This window comes from Struthio camelus, chromosome 15 (assembly GCF_040807025.1).
Source record: "Struthio camelus isolate bStrCam1 chromosome 15, bStrCam1.hap1, whole genome shotgun sequence".
Lineage (NCBI taxonomy): Eukaryota > Metazoa > Chordata > Aves > Struthioniformes > Struthionidae > Struthio > Struthio camelus.
The window spans coordinates 17,249,550-17,267,795 of NC_090956.1; the positions used below are offsets into that span (position 1 = coordinate 17,249,550).

Genomic DNA, 18,246 nt, shown 5'->3' on the forward strand with positions numbered 1-18,246 from the left:
CAAACTAGCACTAGTCATAAAAACAAAATGACTTCAAAGGGTGCAGACTGCTGAAGCTCCTGCTGTATTTTAGTATAATAAATTACTGCCATTGTTTAACAGCAAGTAATTTGCTTCTTGTATTTGTTCTCCTGTTTGTTCAGATTCTAAAGAACACTCCTGGATGCTCTGCTACAGGGGACGCTGAAAGGAGATAGTCCCAGAATAAGCTCCACTTGGAAGCAGTTCTAGGTAGCCTGAAATGCTATTGAAGGTAGCCTAGCACAGAGCCCACAGCCTGTCTTAATACTGCGGAGAATCTGCTGTGGCTTGCTCACTGCAATGAATATGAAAGACTATAGTCTTTCAAAGGTAGGACTCCCAGCCTCAAGCCAAATGTTCCCCTCTAGACCACCAAGCTCTAAAATATGAGATTTATTTTATTCTATTTAGTACAGGCTGTGGCATGTGATTTGTATATCTGCCGAACCTGATCTAAAATCAGCCATTCTCCACTTTATATTAAGGCTACGGATTGTGGACAAAACCAAAGCACGTAATTTTCTTCACCGGTTTTTGCAAACTCAACCTTCTTTCCTGAAGGGAAACTGAGGTGGAAAGACCCTTTTAAAAATGCCCTTTTCTCCACTCATAGCATCCTCTACCAGTCCAAACTCTGTACTCTTCTTTCAGTTACTGCCTTTTAATCTCACTAACCGTTTCGTATCAGCTTAATTCATTTTCTCCCCACCCTGACCCAATAAGAAGGCAAGTGTGAGGGTAAAAAGAAGTGACACAGTTAGAGGAAGTTCTTAAGTTAGTACCCAAAGACAGTTCCTCTGGGCAGATTTGTGTTGGTTAGACGTATTTTCAGGCAGGCAGAGGTATATCCTACAGAAATAAATTATCTTCCATCCAGTTTTACATATGTGGGTGTAGAAGAGGAAGAAGGGAGACTGGTGAATCAGAAAGAGAAAAGCCAGTATATCTGACTGATGAAATTCTCCAGAAGTTCTCATAGACAAATTTTCTTCCATTCTAGTTTGTATGAGGCTTCTGTTCCCTGTGGATTTCCAAAGGCAGCTTTTGGCCTGTGGCTTGTACACTTCACTTTGTGATCCTGGCCTCTCTTATAAGCTAAGCGAAGTTTGGTAGTTAGATTGAAGCTTTCTAATGAAGCGCTTAGTACAGGATGTTCCCTGTGAAAGGTTTAGGGTATTTGTGTCCAGAGAGGAGGGGTGGTTGAGCATGAGAGAATGCATGCTCATGAATGAACTCGCAGAGCACTCTACTCACTACCTTATGTAGATCTGAGTTTAGACCATTAAAACCACATTGCTAGTCAGCTTCGTTTCTAGTGTGAAGCACAAGGAGGGCACATGCAGCCCTGGACTGTGGGAGCGTACATGAGAACACAGGCACGATAGCCCATTTGCTAAGACTGTTTAATGGACTGTTTTGTGCTAAAGGAGTCGTCCACTCTACTTCTGAAATAAAACCATCAACCAGTACCTGAGACAGAAGCATGCTTACCTATTCCAGGTACACATACACTGAGGGAGCTGGGGCAGTAGCTGCTTAGCACTGCCCAAGGAAACAGGCTTTGGCCAGCTGTAATACAGCCTCGGGCACGTGGCTGTGCAACCCTTGCTTCTCCCGTTCCATGTGATACCTGTCCTCGTATAACATCATTTACAGAACCAAATACCTAGAAGTAAGGAAACCACTAACTGAACACGTCATCAACATCACACAGCCGGAACAGAATAAACGCACCTAAAGGTGCCTCACCTCAGGCAAATGTAATGAACTATTTTACAACAGAACGGGCATTTCACAGTGCTTCCTCCTTTAACAACCCCCCCAAACCCAGTCACTTAGCAGCTCAAAGAACACGCAGGCAACGCAGCTCAGCAGTAGGCTTGTTTTTTTTTTTTTTTTTTGCAATGAAAATACGAAACTTTGTTATTTTAAGCAACTGATTTGCATGCAGGGAATGAAAAGAAACAGGTTAATCGCATCCCTCCTCCTGCGACGGTGGGAGCATCTGTTGCCAGACTGGCACTGGCAGCCGGGCCCGCCGCGTTCACAGGTGTCGGTGGGTGGCAGAGGCCGGCCTGCAGGGGAACGGAGCTGGGATTTTATCCTCAGCCGCACGAGCCAGCGAGCAGGCTGCGCTCCTCAGCGAGCCGTTTCACTTCCAGCACGGAAACCCGGGACGTTTTATTTCCAACATAGCGACGGACTGGCAGTACTTTCCTCAGTGACAGGCGCGGTTCAGGACAGAGCAATGAAACACCGAAACGGTGTCCCGCAGGTGGCGCCAGCATCCCTTCGGAGAGCAGTCCCCAAGCCCTGCGAGCCAGTGACAAACGAGGGTCCTCGCGCGGGCACCCCGCCCCGCGCCCCCTCCCCTCAGCGGCCGCGGCCGCCTCGCTGCGCCGCCCGCCTCGCTGCGCCGCCCGCGCCCCGCCTTCCCTGAGGCAGCGCGCTAACGCGAGACGCGGCGCCCTGCGGAGCCCCTACCTCCCCCTCCCCCGGCATGAGCCGCCTGCCGCGACGGCGGGTAACGGCCCTAACGGCCCTAACGGCCGCGGCCCCGCGCCGCCGCCGGGCGGGAGGGGACGCGCCGGGCCGCGCCGCGCCACGCCCGCGCGCCACGTGAGCGCCCGCCAAGATGGCGGCCTGCGCGGCCGGGCGGCGGCGGGCGGCAGCGGCTCCGCGGACGGTGGTGGCCGCCGCCCTGGCGGCGCTGGGCTGGCTGCAGGCGGCGGGCGGCGCCGGGTGAGCGCGGCGGGGCGCGGCTGCCCCGGCCTCGGCGGGGCCCGCGCGGGTCGTTCGCGCCTCGGCCGCTGCCCGCGGCCCGGGGGGGACGGTGGCTGCCGGGCGCGGCGCGGCATCGCCCTGGCGGCCCTGCCCCGGGGGAGCGGAGCTCGCCCCGGAGGAGAGGCCTCCGCCGAGCGGCGCCGCCGGCCCCCCGGAGCGCCCCTCCGCAGGCGGAGGTCGGCTTGTCGCGGGTTGCAAAGGCTGCAGGTACCCGCGCCAGGCAGACCGGGCTGCCGGGCCGGGACTAAGTAACCTAATCCTTCCCTAATCCTTCCCTTTCAGGGGGTCCTTGCACGATGACTTGTTACTGCCGTACTTTCCCTCTCGCCACGGCCCTCAGCACCACCACCGGTACGTCAGAGACTGCCAGCCCGTCAAGCACGGCAATCTAACGTACGAGTCCTGGCCCAGCGACAAGAGGACGGACGTTCCCGTGGCCGCTACAAGAACGTTTGTTTCTTACGTCCCACCTGCGGGTGAGAATCGCAAAGTGGTCTACGGCCACTTCACTTTTGCAAGAAACCCCCTCAGAACTTTCTCTGTGTTAGAGCCCGGCGGCACCGGAGGCTGCCAAGCTCACCGCAGAGTCCCCGTGGAAGAGACGGCAAAGCTTGGGAAGTGTCTGGTGGCCCAAAACGGCGGGTACTTTGACATGGGAACGGGGGAGTGTCTTGGGAACGTTGTGAGTGATGGAAGGCTGGTGAGAAACGCCAGAGGCCTGCAAAATGCTCAGTTCGGCATCCGGAAGGATGGCACCATGGTGTTCGGGTAAGAACGTGGGTAGCATTTCGGGAGTACTCTTCTCCCTCGCTGAAGAGACTAGTAGGAATCTCTAAGGCAGGAAGCGCTGCCTCCTTGGCCTCTCTCTCCCGGTCACAACACTAGGAGGCTTCATCTTTTAAATTAGAGATGTTCTACCTGTAACCCATTGAGCTATTTCTCTGGCCTTTGGCTTTCTTTCCTGGGATGAAAATAAGCTGGATAAATTATCCTGATCATCTGTAGTTACTTAGGCTCCTGTATCTACTTCCCCACCATGCTACAGCTACAGTTGATTGTGGTTGAAGGGAGAGAGGTCTCTGTCCTGCCCCAGTAAGAGAAGAGGCAGAGAGGGGACTAAACTGCTGTAGCTGCTCTGGCTACAGCACAGAATTACTGAGGTTGGGAGGGACCCCTGGATGTCTCCAGTCCACCCCTCCTGCTCCAGCCAGGGCCAGCTAGAGCAGATTGCTCAGGGCCTTGTCCAGTCAACTTTCTGACTACCTCCAGGGATGGAGGCTCCACGACCTGTTCCAGTGTTTGACACACCCCCACATTAAGAGAGTTTTTTGTTTTTGTTATTTTAAACTAGAAATGCAGATGTCTCCTGAATTGCTTGTGCCCTGCTGTGTGAACCTTCCAGCAGGTATCAGTGGTTAAAATCCCTGCCTGAGCAGTAGGGCCTGTGAACATTGAGCTTCTTCCAGTTGTCTGGAGAAGGCCTCATCTAGTACTTCCTGATGAGGTGGTCTCTGGCAAACACCCACCATGACATCCACCAGCCCGCATTGGTCTGCCCTCTAATCCTAACCCATAAGGCCTCAGCTGGCTCCGCATCTGTCCTAAGGCAGAGCTCCATGGATTCCCAACTACTCCCCCATATAAAGGGGTAACCTCCATCCTTCCCAAAGAGCCCGTAGCCATCCATTGCAGCAGCTCAGTTGTACGAGCTGTCCCACCACATCTCTGCGATCCCGAAGAGGTCATAGCCCTGCAACTTCATGCAGACCTTAGTTCATGCTGCTTGCTACCCATGCTGTGTGTGTTACCATACAGGCACTTCAGATAGGCACCCACTCATGCCGATCTCCCAGGAAAAGAGCAAGAGCTTCCCCCATAAGTCCTCCAGCCCTTCCTTATTTGGTATATATGCTTGTGGTGGCCCCCTTCTGCCCTCTTTCTTTTTTGGAGGAGGGCAGGGGGAAAGAGGGTGGATTTCAAGGTCTCTTGTTGACATCACCCTGCAGCCTTTGCTTGCCAACACAGTCCACCACTTCCCCACTTGACTGTGGACCATCATCTCCCTCCCCTGTCATTCTAAGTTTAGGGCTGCCCTCACCAGGCTGGCCAGCCTGTTTACAAAGATACTTTTGCCTCACTTGGTCAAGTGGGTGCCCTCTCTCCCCATCAGTCTTCAATCCTCAGGAAGGGTCCCATAGATGTAAATGCCAAATTTCTGTTGTCAACACCAGCTACGCAACCAGATCTTGACCCACAGAATCCATTCACTACTTCTCAAGCCCTTCCCTCTCACCAGCAGGATTGAGGAAAATCCACGTGGGCTGCCATGCCCTTGGCCATTGCCCTCAGGGCCGTTTAGTCACTCTTGATATGCTCCAGGTCTCCCCTGGCAGTATTGTTGGTATTTACATGGACAAGCAGCAGGGGGTAACAGCCTGAGGGCTGGAAAAGCCTCAGCAGTCTCTTCACAACATCCTGGATCTGAGCCCCAGCAAGCAACAAACCTACCTGGACAGGTTAGCAGGAGGCCTCTGTCCCTCGCAGCAGGGAGTCTCCAGAAATCACTCACCGCTTCCTCTGGTGCTGCTATGTGGTTCAAGCTCAGCCAGTGCAGATGCCTCCTTTGAAGGAGCTCCCAGCCCCTTGCAGGCTGTTGGGGCACTGAACCTACTCTAGGTGCAGATCTTCAGGTAGAGAACGGGTTACTCTCCTGGTGCGAGAACTTAACAATCTTCCAGACTTCTTCAGCACAGGAGCTTCCATTTGTCACCCCACTGAGCAGGCACTGTCCCTCCTTCTGGGCAGCTTGGGGTTCAGGCTCTTGTTTCTAGAGGGTATCAGAGAAGATCTTTCAATCTCTTTCTCATAATCCTGCTGCTGTACAGTCCACTGACCTCTTCCTGTAGCTCACTACAGGAAAAATAACTCCTTAACCAGTACACACAAGGACATAATTTTTCTTGGCCCTAGCTTTAGTGAAAGGCACACCAGGTATCCCTGCAGCCTGAGGACTGAAGAACTGCATCCTCCCCCTGAAGCTCAGTCTGAGTCGAGGCCTCTGGCATGCCAGGAATAGTTGTTCTGTCAGTGTTGGAGACTGCACCCTGTGGTGTGTCACCACCACTGCTGACCATGCAGACCCATAGTGTCCTCAGCAGAGTTTCTGGCTCCCTGCTGCACAAGCTGCAGCATATGTTAGCTGTTTCTGGGAGCTGTGTTCTAGGCCCTGGCAGTTATATAGGCCTCTCCCTAGCACCAGCTGAGAGGATGCTTGACACTTCCTTAATTAGGAGGCAGCTGGAGACAAAAGCTCAAAGCACCCTTTGATCAGGAATAGCTGACAGAGCTCGTTAGAGACTGTTAGAGCTTGCTAGAAGTAAAAGCTTCCTGTAGCTGTCCTTTCCTGGCAGCAGCAGGCACCCTGCAGTTCCTAGAAGGGTTCCCAGAAGTCCTCTGACACTCCCAGAAGTTCCCAGATTTAGAGGCAGGGTTGGGAAACAGCTGTGCAAACTGCTGCGTTTGTTGGCTGTTCCTGTTAACTGCATTTCCCACTTCTGTTAGTCCATTACCACCTGCCTTCAGACCTCATCGGGGGCCAGGGAAACGTCTCTGTAGAGCCAAACTGACTGTAGAGCAGAGGCGGTAGCAGGCAGCTGTCCCCTGACAGCCCTGAGCACCACTGCTTTAGCTTACTTGGCAGAGGGGCTACTGCTGCCAGAGTTAGTGACGTTTCCACCTCAGTGTGGAGGCTTCTGCATCAGGGACCAACAGCAAGCCCAAGGTCACTGCTGAGTCTTTAATCCCAGCTCTTCCCTGACTCCCTCCTGCTCTTGCAGGATTTTCCTTGTTAAAGGGAGTCATGACACTGCCTATGTGGGTTGTTGCCTGCTCCGGGTCATTGTGGCTTCTGAAACATGACAACAAAAACAATTTTGATGTAGATAACTCAGATTGTCAAGGCAGCTGAGAAAGCAGTGCACGCTTGAGTCTTTCACTCTGTGTAATGATCAACACAACAGCGTACTAGCGCACATTGTTACCCCAGCCTAGGAAAGACGCTGCTTCTGCCACCTAGATTGGGGATCAATAGTTGCAAGCTTTAAAAGTTGACAGTCAATTAGTCCATGCTCAAACTGTTGTGCCATTTAATCAGTTTTCAGCTGTGCTAATTTTGTCTTGTGTTCACGTCTGATGGTTGCAGGGATTTCTTTTTCATGTGTTTTCCACTCATGTATCTTCAGTTATGCTTTTGTACAAAGTGGTGTGCTTTGTTCAGCTGCGCTCACATATATTAAAAAACTAAAAGTTGAGCTTCTGACCCCACAAGATGTGCAGTGCGGGTAGAGCAACTGGTTTTAAACAAAGTAAAAAAAGTTTGCAGAGCTCACAGTGAAAGCACAGCTGTTCAGCCCCAACCGTTGCTACTGTCCTCTTCTGTCTGTGCAAACGTTACTTAGCATCTGGTTATAAGGAGGCAAATGTTGCTCAGCGCTCTAATTCTTGAGATAAGAATATCCCTAGAGAAACATCCCCCAGTGACACATGACCCTTGTCATGGAGATGGTAGCTCAACAATCCTTCCCTACTGTCTAACAGTCTAACAGTAAAAGGTTTTGCTGGCAGGAAGAGTAGAGGATAACTCTTTCCCGGACAGAGGGGAACAGCATTTGGCATTGTCTTCCCCTCAGTGAAGGTGTGGGCCGTCTGGATGCTGTTAGCGAGAACTCTTTCAAAAGCTGTTTTGAAAAATTGATGCCAACTATCAGAAAGATGTTGAAGCTGCTTCCACGGGTTCCTGTGTATTTGGCAATGGCTCTGCCCTCATGTTTTGCCAAGTGCTTTCTGCCCGTAGTGTCCTGGCTCAGGTCCACTGGCAGCATCACTGGCAGGAGCTGTTTCGTGCACAGTGGTCTGGGTCAGTCGTTAACAGTGGCTTTGTACAGATTGCTGGGAGCAGGGTCCATTGCAGCTGCTCAAGCTGCACTACTTGGCCTATATTTTTGGATGTGACTAGCATTCATTCAGCTGTCTTCCCCCTCTCCCCACTTCTAGAGTCTGTTGGCAGCAGAAGAGACTTTAGCATGACGTTGCTGTGGCTGTGGGTAACCCTTCCTACTCTCTCTTTCCCTAGTTACCTGTCTGAGGAAGACGTCTTGGATCAAGCGAACCCTTTTGTGCAGCTTGTGAGTGGGGTAGTTTGGCTCTTGAGAGACAGGGAAGTGTACATCAATCAGAGTCGAATGGCTGAGTGTGATGAAACTCAAACCACAGGTAAATCTTGCAAAGCCCAGCTTCAGCCTGCGTATAGATTCTCCTTGTGGTGAGGCTGTTGGGAGGCTGGGGGTGGGGGGTGGGAAGCTTTAGAAACTATGTTGTCTAGTTGCAGTGCTTGCTGCTCACTTAACAGGTCCAGATTTCTTCTGTGCTACTTTGTTACCCTGAGTCAATGGCAAGTGCAGTACAAGCAATGGGTTACCTGCAAGACCAGGCAGCACCCGTCTGTTCAGCATCGTTGAGCAGAATTTGCTGACAGCTGTAAAAAGTCTTAGCATGGCTGGTGTTAATGCTTGCCCAGGGAAACTCGAAGCAGATACTCTTGCAAGGGTTAGAGCTGAAGGCTTCTGAATCCTATTCCTTTCTCCCTGTACCAGCCAAAATCTTAACAAGAGCGCTTCTGGAAATCTTGTTCCTAGATGCGCTTGGATGGGCAAGAGGAAGCAGGGCTCTCTTTCTCATTATGTTTCAGTTTAGCTGAGCCTCTTGCTGGGAGCTGTTTTGCAAGCAGATGTGTCTAATCAGCCAATACTCTCACCCAGCTAGCGTGTGAATTATTCCCTCTCGTACACAGGAACCTTTGACAAGTTCATTAATGTGATATCAGCCAGGACTGCAGTTGGGCATGACAGCCAGGGGCAGCTGGTGTTGGTTCACGTGGATGGACAGACAGAATCCAGAGGGTAAGGCCAGAGTTGAGGTAAGGCCTTGGGGATACGAGACCAGTCTTTAAATTCTCTCCCTGGAATTGAAGGGACTCTGCTGCTGCCAGTATTGAGCTCATGGAGTCACTGCCTTAGAACCTAAAAGATAAATTGAAGGCACTGCTTAACAGTTTGTGGTGCTAGAAGGGCAGAGCCAGAAAAGGCTAGGGCAGCCTCCAGAGGGTGGGTGAGTCTGCCTGGGATGGGAAAACTTCTCCCCTTCCACTGAAGAGGGGGACCAGGCTTCTGATACAGCAGTTTCACTGAAGTCAAAAAAGCATGAATGCAAGTCTGTAAAATCAACAGCTGTTTACTTTTGCAGGCTTAACCTCTGGGAAATGGCTGACTTTCTGAGGCAGCAAGGAATCATCAATGCTATCAATCTGGATGGTGGAGGCTCTGCAACACTGGTCTTAAATGGGACCCTTGCAAGCTATCCATCAGAGCACTGGTAGGTGCTGGCTGCACGTGTCCAGGGCTGCACAAGGAACTGTGCAGCTCCCATTAGCATGCAGAGCTCAGTCCCGCTCCTCTGGTCCCCAAGAGAATCAGTCGTCATTGCTAGGAGTATGCAACGTACAAGCAAGGGACCGGTTTTCAGAGAGAACGGCTCTAAACTCATAGTGATTTAGTGACTACCTGGTTTTTCACTTAGTAATCTGGTATTAAGTTTAGCTGTTTTCAGACATGCAGCAAAGCTGTTCCGCACGACTGAGTGGCCTGATGTGGGAATCAGATAACGAAGCAGCTCTTAGACTGGGAGATTCAGAGTTGCACATTCACAGGAACTGGCTGAGACCTGTCGACAGTTTATTCATGGAAGAGAAACGCTGACTTGCACATCCTGCCCTGGCTAGCCCAGCTATCCTTTTCTCACTCATGCCATGGTCAGGATAGCTAAAGAATATATTACTTGAAATTTAGGTTTTTAGTTGTTTCTGAGAGTAAACAAAAAGTGATTTAAAATTCAGTTTGCAGTCAGACGGTTGAAAGCCAAATGGTACTACAATCTTAATGAAGTCACTTACATCAAAACAAACAGTAGCTGAGTGAAGGTATGTTAAATACCACAGTTAGGGAAGGACAGTAGCAGGCCCTGCTTTAACAGAGACTTCGTTTTCATGTTGCTTTCTGTAATTTTGTGTCTGAAACAACTCCTATCCAATAGGACTCAACACTTTATTAAGGATGGAAAAATATAAAACTAGATTTGAGCCAGTGTTCTAATTTTCTTTTTTGTCAGTTTGAATTTGGGTGAAAAATTTGTGGATTACGTCAACTGGTTTCACATAGGGCTGGGAGCAGCAAGGTGCTAGCACACCTTATGGTACCATCTTCTGTCCCCAGCTCCTTTGACAACATGTGGCGTTGCCCTCGGAGCATCTCAACAATTATGTGCATCCATGAGCCAGCCTGCGAGCCTGCAGACTGCAGCGGTCACGGGGACTGCATGCAAGGGAGGTGCCACTGTACTGGGGACTTCTGGAGAGGCCCTGCCTGTGACATCTTGGACTGCGGCCCTTCCAACTGCAGCCTGCATGGCATCTGCACTGACTGTAAGTCACTATGGTGTGCAGAGAAGGCACAAGACAAGAGTCTCCTCTGACAAAGAGACTCTTGTGTGTAGCACTAAGGGAAGCATGGACCTGGGGGAATGTATTCATGCAATATATTTATTGCTTACCTTATCAGAGCAGTCAAGCATGTTACAGTACAAGCATCATTTGCCACCCCCACCCTGCTTGCTGGGGCCTTATTGGTGTGCCTCAATGCACAGAGGCAGCAACTTGTCCTTTCCCACCCTGATTTGAAGGATTGTAGCTGCTGTTTCCTCTCACAGGAATTAGTCCCAGCAGCAGCTGCTTCCTTCACTGCAGAGAGCAGCACTCACTGGGGAGCCCAGCCCTTTAGAGCTGCAGGTGCTGATGGTCCAGCCAACCCGGGTCCATGACCCCGCAAGCCAGGTGGGGCTGTTTGCCTCAAGCCTGGTCTTGCTTTCTGGCTGTATGGAGCTATTCTCTCCCTTTCCTTTGCCGTCTGAGGCAGAAGTGGAGATTATCAGAACCCGGTGCCTTAAGGAGATGGCAGGGGTGCTAGGCTGGGGCTCAGATCTGGAAGCTAGATCTGTAACAAGACTTCAGTTCAAACTTTATGTCTCAGCTTCTCCTCCTGCCCCCTGGGGGGTCATGCTCCTGGTTTTCTTCGTAAATCTGTTGATAAGAAGCGCAATGTGCTACGCTGTGTGACAGACAGAGCAGCGGAGTTCTGCCCTCTGCCCTTATTGCACCTTCTCTTCTGTATCCAGCTATCCTGCTTTGCTGCGTCATGGTTTTTACAAGCATGTGATTGCTGCTCTTCTGTAAACTTGTCTTGCATCTAGGGGGCTGCTGTGATATACTATTCCCAGCTTCTGCTCTTCATGTCCCTGTTTTTGTGTTTCTTTGCTACCTCTCTGATTCAACTCAACCAAGTTTGCAGCAGTGAAATGATGCAGTGGGCTGCAGGTGTTGCTAATAGTTGATTCAGGATTAATGTCTTGAACTCCAGTCAGCAGGAAGTGTCACAGAAAGTGGTGTGTTTTGCTGCTATAGTGAGTATTTGAAGCCAACTTATTTGTGCAATCAGGCTTCCTCTTCTATGGGTTCCCTGACAGAAGCAGCCTGATCTCAAGTGACAAAGACACCCCAGGAAGCTCCTAATTTTAAGTTCCTGCTATCTCTGTGCCTTTCTCTGTTGTTGTTAATGTCTGTTTGTGTGTATTTGCACAGCTGGATGCCTGTGTGATGCTGGCTGGACTGGCAGCAACTGCAGTGAAGGTAATGCTGATTCCACTCTACTCTGAGTCTTCATAGCTGCCAAGAGGATAGTCGGAACCACTTTCTATGGGCTAGCTGCCTGCAGTGGTGGGGAAGGGCCTCTGATCTCTCGTGAGGGAGTAAAGGGAAAGGCTGCACAGTGTGCTGTTCTTTTTCTCAGAGGGAGTTTAACTGCACCCTGAGAGTCCCACAAGTGTCTTGGTGCTAAGCACTTTAAGCCCTTAGTAAACTACCCTTTTTTCTGCCACATGGAGTCATGGTTCCCAGGTGAGACATGTTGTTCCACATTCAAGGCACAAGCTGCTTCTGTTCTCCCAGCAGCCGCTCAACACCCTGTGGCAGCAAATACCGAGTGGGTATTGGCATGGGGCAAAACTGCTTGCATTTGTACATAGCACTGTACAAGCGCCCTCATGAGCTCTGTACTTGTCTCTTGCAGCTTGTGCTAGTGGTTTCTATGGGGATGCTTGCACCCAAAAATGCCAGTGCCAGAACGGTGGCCTGTGTGACCCTGTGCATGGCACCTGCTCCTGCCCAGCTGGATACTATGGAACCAGCTGTGAGCAAGGTAAGGGCTGCTCCGAATAACAGTCTGGGCCGAGAAGAGGCTTTTTTTTGTTTGAGCCACCTTGCTTAGGAAGGGGAAGCACGAGGTCTGCCTAACAGGCTCAGACCTGGACTTTGCAGCTGGAGCTTAACCTCCTGATTCCTACCTCTTAAAGACTTGTCCCTCCTACCCAAATCAGCTAAAAAGAAAAGGAGGGAGCACAGAGAATTTTTTTCTCATTACTAGAAAATTTTGGACCACTGTTTAGTCTTTGCCCAAAAGAGCTGAGTTGCTTTCAGCAACAAAGCTCATGAACCAAGGTATGCAACTGCCTTGAGCGTGACAGCGTCACTCCAGTCCCCACCTGTAGTCCAGGCTTGAGGTGGTCTAAGGCAGAGACTGTGAAAGGCTCCAAGGGGCCATTTTGGCTTGTGCCCTTTGAACTCCAGCTTACAAGTGCTAGAAGTAATAGAGCCAGTGATGTTTTTATCTGTGTAGCCACTCCAGCTTTTTTGAAGTACTTGAGGCTCCTGTGAACCTGACTGCACAGCCTGCTCTGGTGACAGCATGAGTTAATTACAGCGTGGGTGTAAATTTTGTGTGTGCATGGTTAATTTAGCGATGCTTTGTCCTCAACCTGGGAACGCTCAGCTAGTCTAATCCCTGATGTTAGAAAACCTTTGTGTGGAAGCAAATGAAATGACAACAGATAATTTAGTTTGGTGCTTTCAGGGCTGAAGGAGAAAGCAGGGTGGGGAGGCAGAATGCCTTTGTCAGGCTGCAGGAAACCAGGGAATCAGGGAATGGAAACCTGAGGGCTCAGCACATCTGACAAGTCTGCTGGGTGCTCTTACCCAAACCTGAGTACCTGTTTCCCTCTAGGAATCAGCTGATGCACAGATGTCTCCCCCCCTTTTGCCTGAGCCAAACAGCTCAGGCAAAGAAGAGAACTGTAGCTCAGATGCGGCAGGGAGATAAACGCACTGCATGCAACAAGGCCAGAGACTGCTGTGGTGATAGAAACAACATGAATACCTCAGTCAGATACATGTGGGGTTTGAGCCTCTCCTAAAGCTCTGAGTGTGCCTGTCTTTCCTGACACAGTTGATAAAACAGGCATGATTGAGTTGGAGGCAGGGGAAGCTCCAGAGCGATGGATGAGATGGATTCAAAGTACATGGAGCTTTGAAAATGATTGACTTTTGTTTTTAATCAATTCCCTAGCATGCCCCATGGGCTGGTATGGGCCAAACTGCCAGAAACTATGTGCATGTGAACACATGTGTCCCTGTGACCGAGAGACAGGCAGCTGTAACATCACCTATGAAGTGGCAATACAAGAGCAGCTAAACAAAGGTACTGCTGATTACTTTGGCTGCTTTTTTTGTTGTTGTTGTTGTTTTTAAAGATAGTTGAAGAACAGCTTTACTGTTTGTTTAGTTAGCAGCTTTGGGTTGCTGTCACCTTACCTAAGATTGTTCTGTTTCAGTGAAACTTTACCTCCCCCACCTTTTTCCCCCCTCTCTCTTCTTTGTTTTCCAGCTGGGCGATGTCTGGCTTCCCAGAGCAAAGACAATTTCTCTCTGTCAGAGTAAGTGTGTAATACTGCTGGGTGACGGGGCAGCAGGTCAGTAGAGTATGGAGACCTGCTGCTTTGTTACCCACTGCACATGTGTTCTGATTTTATTATATGATGGGAAGGGGAAGGCTATGGAAGGCAAAGTGGTAAAAGCCTAACTGTAAGACAAGTGCTCATCTGAAGCCACCATCAGTGACCGAGTTCACACATTGAGCCTAGCACTGAACAGTTGTTGCACTTAAAGAGGAGCCACCTTTCCTCTTCAACTGATACACTGTACATCCAGCAGAGGACAGGGGGCTTGAGGAAAGCAACTGGAATCTTGCACCCTAGACCAACTCCAGAGCACAGCTTCTGTAGAACTGGCGGAGCTGCAGTCTCTCTGCAGGCCCAGCTGTTCACTTGCTACAGAAGTGGAAAGCTAAAAACATCCATTTGAAACAAACAGAACCTTTTCAAAGCACGTTCTCACATGCCTGCGAGCAGAGCCACAAGCTTGTGATGACAGAAGTACAAACCCTGAGAAATTGTTTGCACACTGGGAACATCTGAAAGCAGAGAGGGAGGTGTTACTTACATAGGTTTTTTTTTTTTTTTTTTTTTGTCTGATAGAAGAACCTGGACCTCCATAACCTCCATCTTGGCTCTGCTTCTTGCAATTAGCGCTCTGGGAAACATAGGCCTTTTTCTCAAAGCAAGGTCAGAGAGGCAACATGAAAGTGGGAACTACCTCTACCACCCCCTGAGGGAGATGAACGGAGAAGCCAGTCATACCTCTGCCTGTGAGACAGAAGATGCTCAGGACCAAAGTCAGGCACTCCTTTAAGGTCATGGCTGGAAAGAAACAGAAGGTATTTACTCTGCACTGTGTATTGCCTCTAGGGGCTACTTAGACCTACAGTGCAAAACTGCTGACAAACGCAAGAGCAGCAGCAAGATATTAGTCAAAACAGCTTCCTTGCTTCTTGCCCTGTCCCATTCAGTGTTGTTAGCGTCCCTCCCTTCCTCAGCTGCTCTGGTTGGGCCATGCAAGGGTGCAATGCCATGCAGCCAGCTTCCAAACACAGGGCCTTGTTACCCATTGCACATGTGAACGAGGTCCACAGCTGCAGCAGAAAAGGAAATGGGCTGGTTCCCTGCAATATTTGAGGGAGACACATCATAAATGTAAGCCATAAGTACTTCAGAAAGGTCCCTTCTCTCTCACCTGAAAAATGGACAAGTATTTTTAAGATGTGGACAAAAGCCTGCATGTTGCCCTAGCATGAACTAGATTTAAGGAAGCTGGTTTAAGGATTTTGCAGTTTATAACTGGCTGCCCTTCCCCAATGAGCTAAGATTTTTGTCATCAAAAAGAACCGATATAATAGTTTTAAAATGTTGGAACAGGTGCAGCACACAACAAAACCACAACATACCTCATTCTGGCCACAGCATTAGGCTCAAAGGCTGACAAAAAGCACTGTGGCTTTCTTGCATCTCACTTTCTTCTCCTAGCCTGTGCTGACTGCAGGGCAAGAATGTTTTCTTACCGCATTCCTAGTCCTGGAATGAGTCTAACAAACAGGTGTTTCATGAGCCCTGCATCTTTGGTGGGTTCTTATAGCAAAATGAAAAGCCTTGTGCCAGTTCAAAGATTTAATTCTTGTATTCTCTTATTCCTTCTGGAAGCCTGTGTGCTCCACTCAGCTGTATGACCTGCCACTGAGGGCCCAGAACCCATGCTGTCCCCCACCTGGAGAATGGGAGAGCGCGGCAGCCCAGCGTGGCCAGCACGACACAGCTGAACAGTGGGCCTGGACTCAGTCACATCCCAGTCGGATCATCAAGTGCTTTACCACCACTGGGCCGTCCTCAGCCAACGGCACAGTCTGCACAGCAAGAGCAACTGCCACTGTAAGAACTGCCCCTACCTCCTCAGAGGGGAAGGCTGCCATTAGCAAGCGGGGACAGTAAGTATTTCAAGCAACCCAAGGTACAGAACATCTCAGCTGGGAATCAGCCATTTTGCTAGAATACATCCTTGCACGATACATTCAAAAAAATACGTATTAAAGTTGGCTTCCTTGTGAAGGAAACTAGCCTTTAATATGCTACTTTAGTGCTGCAAATTAGGTTTCTAAAGCCTATCTGAGCCTGAATATTAAAGTGTTGTATGCACTCTATTTTTATCTCTTCAAAGATTATGTAATTTTTGTGCTGCAGTTGGCATCAAATCAACCTGTACACTGAAGATTCTATTTTTTTATTATTTACAGAAGATTTGAAACTTGAATAAACTCAATTAGTGTTAACTGCCTGAAAACTGAATTCTTCATAAATATTAAAGTCGGGCAGAATGAAATAATCCTTTCCCAGTTAAGTCCAGTTGGCAATTTGAACCCACCAATCCCTCTCATTTTAAATAACTAGCTGTACTGCAGGATGATGTGTACCAGCCTGCTTGGTGTAAAAAACAAACAAAGAATGCTGGCTCTACAGGAAAACAACAATTAAAGTCCTCCTTGTCTTTTAAAGGTAGAAATAACTGGATACAAACAAGACCTACCTCAGTTCCCATGGGTACTTAAATGGACCAGCACAAATGCTTTAGCTTTTCAAAATTCACCACAAATTTGAACAATTCAGTTGCATCAAACAATTGCACATGTTCTTTAGAGATGCTTTTTTATTTCCAACATACAGAAATGTACAGCTCTTACCAGAACCTACAAATACTGTAACTAAGTACATATTTAGCATCAGATTTGTTGTCAGGTAACACGTTACAAAGCACTTTGCGTTTTGCTAGTGTGCTCTTAAAGGAGGGGTTTTTTTTTGGCTGAGGAAAAAAAATCAGGACCTTGATATATAAAAATAAAGACAGCTGCAGAGTAGAGAAATACAGTGCTTGCTAAAAATGTAATGCCCGTTTAATTTATATGTACTAATAGCTTGGGAGTGGATGTTAATGTCATAAAAGCCAATGCATGTCATGATACCAATTTAGCCTTCCAAAAGATAAATAATTAGGAAGAGGAATCATCACAAACATGCACTGGAAGCTAACAGCATGCAGGAATCTTTGACAAATGCCCGTCAATTTCAGTCCTTAGAGTCTAATAGCACAGTTTTTAGCTCACAGTATAAACATTCTGAATGCTAAAGAAGCATGAGCTAGTAAAATGCATTTTGAAAGGGATTCCTCTGACCCTAGTGTGGCTGGAGTTAGCTCCTGTGTCAATACGTAACAGCTTAACACCTGAGTTGAGTAGACAGGCTCACTTCCCAAGGAGAATTGCAACAAATGTTACAGATCTGAAGTGACTGGATTATGGTATTAAGATCTTTTGATGAATAAACCAAGCAAGTCTTCAAAAAATAATTCAGACCCTCTCTTAACACTCAAAGCCAGAACTAGAGGGTTGTACCATTTATTATGCAGAGCTGACCAATGAATGCAAAACTCCACAGTATTTCAGCTATTTAATTAAAACATGGTTTATAAATTCTTACTAAAAGATGTTTTTTCCTAAGACTGTTACCCAAAGGGAATTGATACAATTAAACTGGCCAAGGTAAGACACACAAGCCTGAAATGAGCAAGGCAGTGTCTGCAACTATGCAGTAAATGCATCTGTGCAGCCGAAGCGACTGCAGTAGCTTAGAGCATTCTCATGTAATGAAAACTGCAACCAGGATTACTCTTCCCCCACAACAGCGATTACACTGGAAGCCTGAAACAAGGACATGTACTCTTAAGTGTCTCCCTGCTGACAGTGCAGAAGCGCTTTAGAGTGCGGCTTTTCAACTTAACCCTTGGCACACAGAGTGGTAAAGAAACCAGCAGTGTTCCTTCTGCATCTTTCTGAACTAGTCTCCCTCAGACCTTCTACAAGGCTAAGCTGTTCTGTCTTAAACCATTTTTTAAAAAGCCCTTTCAAACCTGAAGAAACACCAACATGTTTAGCCAAAATTATTCAGTCACAGTGTTCCCAGCTTTGCCCCGAACAACAGCAGTCTAGTCTGGCATGCTTTTCCATGGCGTATCCCATTTTTGAAGTGCTCTGTGTTGCTCTTTCCCAGTCCTAGTGTTGCAGAAGCTAGTAAATGGTGGGGTGGGGCACACCTGTAGAAATTGCTAGGAATAAAGGTTTCAAATATGGCCTTATTTAATTGTAAACAATGGCATAACACTTTGTACCTACAACGGTTTCTTTTCTCTTGAGCTCTCATATCACCTAAGAAACATTAAACATGGCAAAAGCTCTTTGAGGTAGGTGTTACATTTTTACATATGGAATATCCCAAACAGGGAAAAGCCCTAATTTACTAAGTAGCTAATTTTTAAGTATCCAGCTGATACCTGAACACAGCCAGAGCTTACTGACCTTATCTGAAATAACAGATGCTGGGATACTTCTTAGAAGCAGGGAGGGCCTCGTTGCATTGCTAACTCAGCACCCAAAGCTGAGTTTGTTCTTGAAGGTGCTGGCTTATGAGATTTACAGGAAATCACTGTGAACAGAGTCAGTAGAATCC

The 18,246-nt window shown here is 48.5% G+C and overlaps 1 protein-coding gene across 1 annotated transcript; it reads left to right on the forward strand.

Annotated features, from left to right (window-relative positions):
• The first annotated feature begins 2,648 nt into the window (after positions 1-2,648).
• On the forward strand, positions 2,649-15,890 carry NAGPA (N-acetylglucosamine-1-phosphodiester alpha-N-acetylglucosaminidase). The gene is made up of 12 exons (XM_068909012.1): positions 2,649-2,763; positions 3,088-3,573; positions 7,937-8,076; positions 8,654-8,762; positions 9,106-9,234; positions 10,131-10,339; positions 11,552-11,599; positions 12,039-12,167; positions 13,371-13,502; positions 13,689-13,737; positions 14,338-14,576; positions 15,397-15,890. Exons 1-11 carry the CDS (start codon positions 2,657-2,659, stop codon positions 14,549-14,551), a joined length of 1,752 nt encoding a protein of 583 aa, XP_068765113.1. The 5' UTR covers positions 2,649-2,656; the 3' UTR covers positions 14,552-14,576; positions 15,397-15,890.
• The last annotated feature ends 2,356 nt before the right edge of the window (positions 15,891-18,246 follow it).

Excerpts from the sequence above, each read along its gene's own strand:
- NAGPA (XM_068909012.1), top strand. The coding sequence starts at position 2,657 with ATGGCGGCCTGCGCGGCCGGGCGGCGGCGGGCGGCAGCGGCTCCGCGG. Across the intron at positions 3,574-7,936 it reads GATGGCACCATGGTGTTCGG|TTACCTGTCTGAGGAAGACG; the intron begins GTAAGAACGTGG and ends CTCTTTCCCTAG. Across the intron at positions 10,340-11,551 it reads GCATGGCATCTGCACTGACT|CTGGATGCCTGTGTGATGCT; the intron begins GTAAGTCACTAT and ends GTATTTGCACAG.